Source organism: Hypomesus transpacificus, chromosome 25, assembly GCF_021917145.1.
Source record: "Hypomesus transpacificus isolate Combined female chromosome 25, fHypTra1, whole genome shotgun sequence".
NCBI lineage: Eukaryota > Metazoa > Chordata > Actinopteri > Osmeriformes > Osmeridae > Hypomesus > Hypomesus transpacificus.
This window is the reverse complement of record NC_061084.1, coordinates 5,674,449-5,684,842: the sequence shown is the minus strand read 5'-3', so window position 1 is coordinate 5,684,842 and position 10,394 is coordinate 5,674,449. Positions and strand designations below refer to the sequence as shown.

Below are 10,394 nucleotides of genomic sequence, written 5' to 3'. Positions count from 1 at the left end.
ATTATTTCGTTTCGGCTGCAGGGATACCATACGGGAATTGCTTAACCATTCACGGCTTCTGGCGCTGAGCTGATTATTCATTGCCTCGAGCTCTCCCATATGGAGATAAGAGAGTTCACTTCAAAAGCTTGATGGATGATAATAACTGGTACTGCACGCGAACCGTGATTCAGTTATACTAAGCTATCGAAGATTGACAGGAAAAAACCTGTCATTTTATGGAAAGCTTTCATGTCCGCATACAATCCCTGATAGCGGATCTCTGTTATCGCGACACATCAAACCGCCTGACAACAGACAGGTTATCCAGCCAAAGGAAAACTCATGTTAGCTTGGCAGAACCCTTTTCTACCAAAAAATTCTGTGTGTGTGTGCGTGCGGAACGTCTCAGTATCGTGACGCCTTATTGGCCCGCACCTCGAACATCTCGTTGTGTCGGAGCGGCCGGTTGGTCATGACCACGCCGTTGTTGAACTCGTCCAGCGGCCGGCGCCTCTCGGCCGTCTTGTTGTTGTTGCTCAGCTTGATCAGCGTGCCGCACTTCTCGTGGAAGAGCAGCGCGTCATTGGTGGTCACGGCGCCCGTCGACAGCCCCAGTCCCGCCCCCTCCGCTCCCCGCCGGGGCTGCTATTGCTGCTCCCTCCTCCTCCTCCCCCCCCCTCCCCCGGGGCCCTGTGCTGTCGCTGTGGGCCGCGCCCCCTCCGCGCTGCTGCCGCCGGCGCTTCCCCTCTCCCCCCTCGAGGAGTCCGTGGAGGCCCCGCCCCCCTCCGCCCAGCTCCTCGCCCCCCCCCGCCCTCGTCTTCCGAGCGGTAGAGGGACACGATGGCGTTGTTGAAGACGTCGAAGAGCTGGTGCTGCTCCGTCAGGACTGGGGCAGAGTATGGACAAATGGGGCGAGAGAGAGAGAGAGAGAGAGAGAGAGAGGAGAGAGAGAGAGAGAGAGAGAGAGAGAGCAGAGAGAGAGAGAGAGAAGAGAGAGAGAGAGAGAGAGAGAGAGAGAGAGAGAGAGAACAGAGAGCGAGAGAGGAAACAGAGAGCGAGAGCGAGAGAGAGAAACAGAGAGCGAGAGCGAGAGACAGAGAGAGAGAGAAACAGAGAGAGCGAGAGCCGAGAGCGAGAGAGAGAGAGAGAGAGAGAGAGAGAGAGGAGAGGAGAGAGAGAGAGAGAGAGATGAGAGCGAGAGAGAGAGAGAGAGAGAGAGAGAGAGAGGAGAGAGAGAGAGAGAAGAAGGAAAAGAGCACGTGGAGAGAGAAATAAACAAAAAACACGGAAGAGAATGAGAAATGATCTGCGAGGGGTTCACCACACACCACAGTCGGGATGAGAAGCACTCCCTCACCTGTGTCTGGCTCGAGGTTGTTGGGGAACTTGTCTGGCCGACTGTGACTGTGAGGGAGCTCATGTCCTGATGGCGAGGGGAGGGAGGGAAGAACAGAGGAGAGATGAAAGAACACCCAGAGAGATTCACGCCCCTTCTCTCCTCTCCCCCATCGGCATTGATATGCATGCGAAACATCGAAGGCCATGTCTGGACAGGCAGACCTTCACCACACAACTTTGCTTTTGGTTTCGTTCAGCGGCGAGCGAAGGAAACCAGGCGCGGCATTCCCCCGAGACAGTGACAACGCGGCCCCTACCTTCCTCCGTCATCAAACTCATCGTCGCCACGCCGACCCCCGCCGAATCCTCCCGGACGCCGCACACCACCACCTCCTCCTCGTCCTCCTCCTCCTCGTCCTCCTCCTCCTCCTCCTCCACGAGGCCCTCGACCCTCTCCATCTCCCGCGGCGCCGACGGCGGCTCGCAGCTCACCACCGTCACTTGGGTGCACTTGCCGTACAGGTCCACCACAGCCCAGAGGCGCGGGGGCAGGCCGCTGGCCGCCGCGCCGCAGTCCTGCCCGTTGACCCACAGGTGCAGGTCGCCGCGGGCGCTGCGCTGGATGCCCACGCGGTCGCCCTCGGCCAGCTGGTCCAGGTCGCGGCCGTACTCCTCCAGGACGGAGCGGCCGTCGCGGAGCACCGAGCAGCCCGACACGATCCAGGAGCCGCCCTTGAGGCCCGTGGCGCTGCTGGGGAAGTCCAGGCTGGCCGGGTCCAGCGCCGTCACTCCGATCTCGATGGAGCCGCTCCAGGAGTTCACCTGTTGGGGGGAGGGGGCAGGTTAACCCCCTTGTGTTCTTAGCACCCTGTTATCTGTATTCCTATTGGTCCGACTCTTGGTCCGACTCTTAAATCGGCGCATATTCTGCATGGATTCGGTACGCAGTGAGGATGGGATTCTCCGAGGATCTTGGATGCTTGGAGAAGAGAGACACTTTCCCGATTCATTTCCCTACATTCAATGAAAGGTCATCTGAAGGGTGAATTTGACTAGAAATTCAAGGTTCAAGGATTCTCGTTTTGCTTTCCAGGAGGGGTTAAAAAGCCTGCCAACTCAAACAAACAGAAACACAAGTCTTTTCCCCGTTGTCTTTTTATGACACAATAAAAGACCCACTCGAGCAGGATGGTTCAGAGGAAGCGCCGAGTTAAAGCTGAACCAGAAGTCTATAAACTAACCCTCAAGAGTCTCATACAGGGATCCAATGAGCGACCTGAAGAGTAGCTTAAGTCTTATAGAATAAAGCTACTCTGGGCCTGGTGAAACTTGCCTTAAGCTAGTCTCCGTGGTAAACCACGTCTGTTTCTGTCAACAGCATGTTGTCAAAATTAGGAATGAGTACATTGAAAGAATGCCACTAAATCATGTGATCCTTAGGTGTCACATGTCAACATTGCTTCTTTTTTTTTATGCTGTCTGTCCATCTCCTTGCTCACTGGCTCTGTGGCATGGATCCTTTTTCCTTCACCGGGCACAGAAATACACTGAACTTGCCCGAGGAAAACCAGACAGAACTCAGCATTGGCCTCCTTAGTCCAAACTAAAACAGCCTTCTCATTCTTCCTCGTTTCTCCCCTCTCCCTCGTCCCCCGTCCCCCCCCCCCCCAGTCATGTCGTCGAGTAGATCCGCCACCGTCTCAAGCCTCTTGCTCTACATACTGTAACTAACCTACATCTGCCAATGCCTTCCACCCTCTCCTCCGGCTTTTCCTTCTGCCCGTGTGCGTCCATGTAGCCCAGTTCGGCTGGCCGCCGTCGGCGCTGCTGTGCGAGTCTGTGTCCCAGCAGCCTGGGGATATAGGCTACTGATCTGAGTGACACGGCCAGGACATGGGCAAGAGGAGAGATCTTGATCTCCCTCTCTCTCTCCCCCCCCCCCCCCATCGCACACTCTGTCTCTCCCTTTCCTTGTCTCTCCCTCTTTGTCTGTCTCTCTCTCTCTTTCCCTCCCTCAGCCCCTGACACTCACTCACTCTCATCTCTTTACATAACCGCATGGATTTAAGTGTAGCTCCATAACAGCTCACTCTTTATAAACAAACAGCCCAAGGAGTGCCGGGACTCAATCTGAATCTGTGTTTTCTATCCGCTCTGCCTACTTCTTAGAACTCAACACTTGGAACGCAGTCTGGCAAATCTGTCCCCAGACCTGTGCACAGACCAAGCGCTGCACCTGCTTCTCTCTGTAACCCTGACAGGACAGAGGAAGCAGCTGAAAGGATGGTGCTTTTACACACCTGCCTAACCACACGAGGCGGCTGAACCACATGGGACACTCAGGTGAAGGTGAAAACGATTAGCTACCACCAGCAGAGCACAGTCAATCAGTCCAAAACAACCTCATGTTTGGGTTCAGTCGCTCTTTGCCATTCACGGGACTAGCCCTACACTTAGCGCACGAAATGCCGACAACCCACATCGCCAGCCATGTCAAGTTTCCTCTCTGCAGTATTGATCCACGTCATGCCATTATGGATGGAAGCGAATTATAGCTTTAATGCAAGGGATAATACCAAGCTCGAAACTGCCGTTGTCTATTTTGGAGATGTTGTATTGGGTCATTGAGTGGCATGAGTGAGGGCTGTCAAACGCATCGGATTTGTCATCCATTTAGGATGTCAAAGGTGGTGTGGACGTGTGTATGGGAAGATCGTTGACATTGTGCAGTTATTAAGATAAATCTCGTTGGAACATGCATGGGACATTTGGAGAAAATAGTGTGCCCTCTGCCAGCGACCCACAGGTATGGGGGTTGGATAATTGTTTACAAAGCAGGCAAGCTGTTGTTCCTAGATGCACTAGGCTAACCACAGCAACTGACAGGCTAAGGATTGTATTGTTATAACTGGATAAGACAACTATGTGTTGACTTGGAAGACAGATAGGGGGTCTGTAAGATGTACATAGAACTTGCAAATGTTGAGAGACTAGACAATAAGCTACTTGCCAGACTACCTTGCTTTTTCTAACATACAGCTTGGTTGAGTTCCACCGTTACCTTTTAATTCAGAGAGGACTCCAAATCCCTTGGTTAACGAATGATTAGGGGAACGGTTTCCACGATTTGCCACGGCTGAATTTATGCAATCAAAAGAACTTTGGACTGCTTTACCAAAACAATGAACACCTTCATCAAATCGTCAATGTCACAAGGAGAACACCCCAAGGCGGTGTTGTCAGTGCAATTCAACTGGTTTTGGTCCTACAGGCTCGTGGCTTGCTACCAGATGCAACACCACGATAGCTAGCAAAACAGCAAGCTATCCTTTGCAGGATGTCATTTAGCCCGGGCTTTGATCAAACGCGAATGGCTGGCTACAGTAGCTCTACAGTTTGCAAGCTAGCTCTAGCCTAGAGGTAGCCTGTAGCTATGCCTATAATACACTGGCTTGCTAGCTACAGTAGAAGCTAAACCACTGACCTGCAGTATTGTGTTCCTACTAGTTAGTTGTCCTTACATGTATACAAAGTAGACTGTCTGATGAGACATTTGTGGACTAACGTTCTGGAAGGTTTAGGCTATCTTGTCCAATAAAGTTTACGCGTCATTGAGTAGGTAGCTCAATAGCTAACAGATTCGTTGCTTGTGGTCAACACACATTGTCTGAGAGAGTGAGACTAGCTATATTATAAGCAAGGCCACATTTCTTGTTCAATTGCCAACCGTTGTCTATCCATAGACTAGTTAACATAATAGATCTAGCAGTACTGGAGAAAGCCAAAGTTAGCTGGCTAGCTTGCAAGCTAGTCAGCCTTGTAACAGACCACAGCTAGATAGTTATCTTGCCGCTATCGATACTGTAGCTGGTGCCGACTGTCAACCAAGAACTTGGCGCTACGCGTTATTCTTTTTCCTTCCTTTTCCCTTTTAACAAGCCGAGCACGCCCAAGCAGCAGTAACACACACATGCATGCACTGCGGACAACAGACCCCACTGCACTCTTTCCTCGCATTCCTGTCAGTCTTCCACGGCACGGTAACGGAGGGTCTGTTTACCTTCTTGTCGATACGAACGGTGAAGACATCCCTGTCCCTTAGCGGTTCTCTACTCAGCACCAAACCGTGATTAAATTCCTGAACGGGTTGGTTTCGCTGAGCGGTTCGGTTCGAATTCGACAGGCCGATCAGCTTTCCGCTGCGCGGGTGCAGCTCAGCCGCCATCTTCACTGCAAGTGTCCAGGCTAAGGGGTGTTCCCTGACAAGCCGGGGCATTACCCGAGGGGCATGACTGTAGGAACGCCCTATGAGAAGGTAAGCCCCCCTGGACGCCCATGGTTTAGAAATGACATCCTTGCAGAAAATACTCCAAGTATTGTAGGTTAACTACATGCAACACTTTTGTTTTAATTATATATTTACTCCTCAAGTCATACAATGAAGTTGAATATTGGCCTTCTCACAATATAGTCAAAATTCCTCCTGAAGTGTAAACATAAGGAAATATTGCTTGATTTTCATCACAAACGACATGCATAACTCCTGAACAATTCATTGAACATGAGTTATGTCAATTATCGGGTAAACGTATGTTTCTATAATAATTTCTAATCCAGGAGGAAATATTAAAGAAAAGCCATTTAGTCAGCTTTAAGTCATATTTAACACCGCCCCCTGGACACTTGCCGCAGTCAGACTACGTTGTCGCTTCACGACAGGCCGATTTGCGACAATATGAAAACCCAATGCTGCTTTTGGGAAGGGGAAAGAACACGCCCACTCCGAGACTGTGGACGGCAGCAGGTCTGGCCTGTCGTCACACCCCAATATATTTTATGGCAGTGTGGGATTTTGGTGCGTTTTTTGATGCATGTATCTTAATCTTGTGTTTATTACAAATGCAGTGCTTCAAGGTGTAAACACTAGCAGCATTACCTTACATTTACAACTATGTCTCGATTGCACAGGATGATTCAGCGAAATTAAAGCGTTGAATCAGGATGACGTCATGATACATGTGAAAAACATATGATTTAATCCACTAGAGGGCGCTAAATCAAAGCTTTATAGAATGCGATCCACGGGTGGCTCTGTGAATCCCTGCCACTCCAGATCTAAAGGCACATTTTCAATTGTATTTATTTATTTCAATTGGTGCAACCAATACGTTATATTTGCAATGCATTAACCTAGAACAGAGCAATGACAGCGTAACTTCTTATTAACATCCATGCGCAGTTTTGACAATCAACAAGATTTATAGACTCTGATGGGATTATAACATCAAAATATAAATGTAATAATCATTGGTGTATAGTCAATTCCAATAAAGGCAAAATCTCAAATTGGTTGTACATGCAAACAAGACTTTATTCAACATGCATATCAAACCTTTATTGACAAGGGAGATTAAACGTTTACGAAGCTTAGACATCTTGACTCAACAAAGACAAGTGTACCTGGTTGTATCTCTATCCATCCCTGGCCTATATCACCAAGTAGTGGGATAGCAGGAGCAGAGATGCACCAAAGCTATTAGCGATCCACATTTGCACTGGGTTCATGCAGGACAGCTATGGGAGGAGATAGAGATGTGCTTGTACGTGGCTATGTCCAAATCAACATCCTTCCCTTGAATTTGGATCTTTTCTATACAGCCATGGAGGTACTGGGAGCCATGAAAATTATCCCCTTCATCTGATGACGACACAGTGAGAGAAAAGGAGGTTGATGAACCACAGAGCAGGAAGGTAGACAGAGGAAAACATGGATAAGGTGCACAAATCAGTGATAGTGCTTCTTTGTGCTCAAACTCACCTGGAATTCCCCCAAAACTAAGGAATATACCCGCTTTCCAGCTGGCCAAATAGTCTGGTGACTTGTCATTTTCTGTGACGTCAAATGGAGTATCATCAAGGGCCACTTTTACTGTGTCCTTCAGCATGGTAATGGATAGTTTGCTGAAGCCCAATTTCAAAACGGTTGAAGATTTGCCCAGGGTGAGTGTGAGTTCCTGCCGGAAAAAGGTGAAAAAATAGCTTTTTTTTTATCCTGAAATTCTGCCTTTTTCTATGAAATGAAATACACAATTACCTTCATTCATAGCATGAATGGCCACAGTCTCTTTGTGTCTATCATCTTGAAAGTGCTTCCTGCTGAACTTTGTCAAGTACTGAGAGTGTGTCACAAGTTAGGCACCTTGGTTATGTTGTTGGCTCTTGCTGAAAGAATGGACCCCTGCTCATCATTACGGAGGTTAAGAATGGCTCCCTCCATTTCATTCGATGACTCTACCCAGATGTCAATCTTAATCCCTTTTTCCTCTGACCCAATGGGGATTTCTATAAAGAAACATTTACGAATCTCTCAAGAAACCATCTCCATTCCCCCTTTTAGTCTTTTCAAACAATGTTAAATCCTTCTTAAATTCAACAAAACAGTACCGGAGGTTCTGAAGACAGAGAGACCAGCCCCAGAGAAGAAGGCCCCTGGTTTGATGGCATCAAAGCAAGGCATGAGGTCTCCAACCTCCTCGGTCTCCCATGGTGAGGTAAGGTTTAGCCAGTTGCCCTCTCGCACACAGCCGTCCATCTCTGCCACAAACTTGAGCCCCGAACACAGAAGAGGGAAAATCAACGCAAACACCTTCATCACACAGGAAAACAGATTGATCCGAGGAGAGCGTTTCTGTGGCCGGCCCTAGACTATGGAACTCCATGCCTTTAGAGATTAGGATGGCACCCTCCATTTTTAGTTATAATTCCAGGCTAAAGACCCACCTATTTTCTCTAGCCTTTCCATGATTGCTCTGGGGTTTATGTTTGTTTATATTTTTTATGGTTTTATTGATATCACTTTCTTTTAAACTGGTTATTTTATTTTTGTCAACTATTTTTTATCATTCCTATTTTAGCTTTTTGAACTCAATTTCATTGTGTACGTGTGTATTTTTAAGTGTATGTGTAAGGTCAAACCCACTGTGAAGCACTTTGGCCAGCCGTGTGGCTGTTTGTAAATGGGCTATGTCAATAAAATTGAACAGGAAAACAGATTGTCATATCCCACACAGAGACAGACACTTCACTGTACCGGATTGACCAGCTTCTTCTCATCGACCAGGATCCCTCCGAGGGCCAGGCGTATCTGTCCCGTCATAAGCTCCTCCGTCTTGTTGGACTCCAGCCCCACCACCAGAGCCTGCTTCCCATCCACGTCCAGAATCACAAACTTCCCCTCATTTCTCAGGCCCAGCTGGGCAGGTTGGGAGGAAGGGGGCGAAGCGATAATGGTCACATTGTGTACATTGTGACATATACTTTGTGTCGGCTTGAAACAGTTTTTGTGCCCCTAAAAACAGTTTTTAACACTATATTCCACGTATGTCCAATTATTGGTCTACACACCACCTTAGTGTACCTGATGCCATTGGCCGTCGTTCAGTTTAGGCCCGCCTATCGCACTAACAAGGATGTCTGCTTTGGCAATCTGCATCTCAGGGATGCCGTTCCTCAGAGAGAAGACAAACCAGTCCTCTCCTGCGTTGGTGTCCCCATAAAAAACTGCCCCCTCCGGATCCAAAGTTCGTAACTCAAACACAGACTTGATACTGAGGAACAGGGACGGAAAATGGTTCAACTGAAACATTGCCATGGCATGATAGTATATAAACCAGGATACAACAGAATTTTGTTTCCAAATATTTTTTTTTTCAACAGGAACATGCCAAACAAGCAGGGTCTGAAGCTTGTGAGCTGTTTAAATGTATCGTGAGGAACAATTAGAACATGGTTGAGCCTGTTTGCCTAACTCTCAGACAAGATAATGACTGACCTTCTGATCGCTGAGAGGTCGGCTTTAGTCTGCATCAGAGGCCTCCAGGTTCCTCTCTGTTGGTGGGCAAGGTTGACAAGGCCATGGCCCGACACCTGCTTTTTCACCTAAAAAAATGTCACAAGGTTCACATTGCTTATACTGTTCTTCATTTCTTTATTCATTAGGGGTGCTATGCTTTTTGTAACACACCCCACACATCAATGTTGATCCGAGACTTGAAATAGCAATACATCCATCTCTATAGACATGCGGCTAGTGCGTCATTTCCCCCAGACTCCTACAGACTAAAGTTAATGGCTTGATTCAGCACAACGTGGGTGAGCTTGTAACACTGTGGAGCAGAAGTCCTAACCTGGCATACCTCCCACGCAGACTGAACAAAGTCCTGCTGCCTGTATCTATTCACGCTTTTCTTCCATCAAATAAGTAATTAGGTACTATTGAGATGGGTACCAACCCTCTTTAAGGCCAAGTAAGTTCACTTCATTTCAGTGATTGCATCTTTCCACTCTGTGTGAACCACAGGTAAAGACAACATCCATTCCTCACAGACAAAGTCATACCTTTTTCATTCCGTTTTCTTGTCCATCAGTCTCCAAGACCATCAGCGTCAAGTTCAACCCCAGTAGCAGACCACAAGCTAGCACCCTCAATGAGCCCATCCTTCAGTTAGGCTTGATCTAAAACTATACCACCTGTGTCCAACAAACCCGGCTGTAACTTGCTGTGACGGGCAGAGATGTTTCAGTTGACTGTATGCCTTTGAAAAAGCCCACGCCTCCAGAGACCAGAGGGCAACAGTGTCAACATCACCTGGTGCCAGAAGCCATTGATCTGCAAAATGTTGTGCCTGTGTGACTGTCTAAAGATGATTTCGAGTGTGTGGGTCAGATACGGTAAAAGAAGAGCAGGCGAGAAGACCAAAAAAACGTGAAGAAAATAAAAAATGAAGAATAAGTCAAGTGGAGATTGTTAACAAAGCAGTGGATAATAGTTATTGTTGACTGTGAAAAAGCCATTTATAATTTCAGCCAAAGTCTGACTGAACTTGGAGCAGTGCAACCAAGGATCAAGAAAAAGGTTTCCGCGTTCTAATGGCATCATTTCATGAAAAGCTGTACTGACAGCAACTTCAAATATCTGTTCCCACTGCCTTGCCATGGACTACACAATTGGACAAACATGCATCTGTGTTCGCTGGGTGAGTGACCTTCGGAGAACAGCTAAACACTGTGTGTTG

General features: G+C 48.0%; 1 protein-coding gene across 1 annotated transcript; it reads right to left on the bottom strand.

The window, feature by feature from the left end:
• Window positions 1-6,449: 6,449 nt before the first annotated feature.
• shbg (sex hormone-binding globulin) lies at window positions 6,450-10,092 on the bottom strand. The gene is made up of 8 exons (XM_047049317.1): window positions 9,718-10,092; window positions 9,152-9,258; window positions 8,738-8,927; window positions 8,411-8,572; window positions 7,765-7,924; window positions 7,520-7,662; window positions 7,139-7,334; window positions 6,450-7,018 (listed from the first exon to the last, which is right to left on the bottom strand). The coding sequence occupies exons 1-8, from the start codon at window positions 9,814-9,816 to the stop codon at window positions 6,882-6,884; spliced, it is 1,194 nt and encodes a 397-aa protein (XP_046905273.1). The 5' UTR covers window positions 9,817-10,092; the 3' UTR covers window positions 6,450-6,881.
• Between the last annotated feature and the right edge of the window lie 302 nt (window positions 10,093-10,394).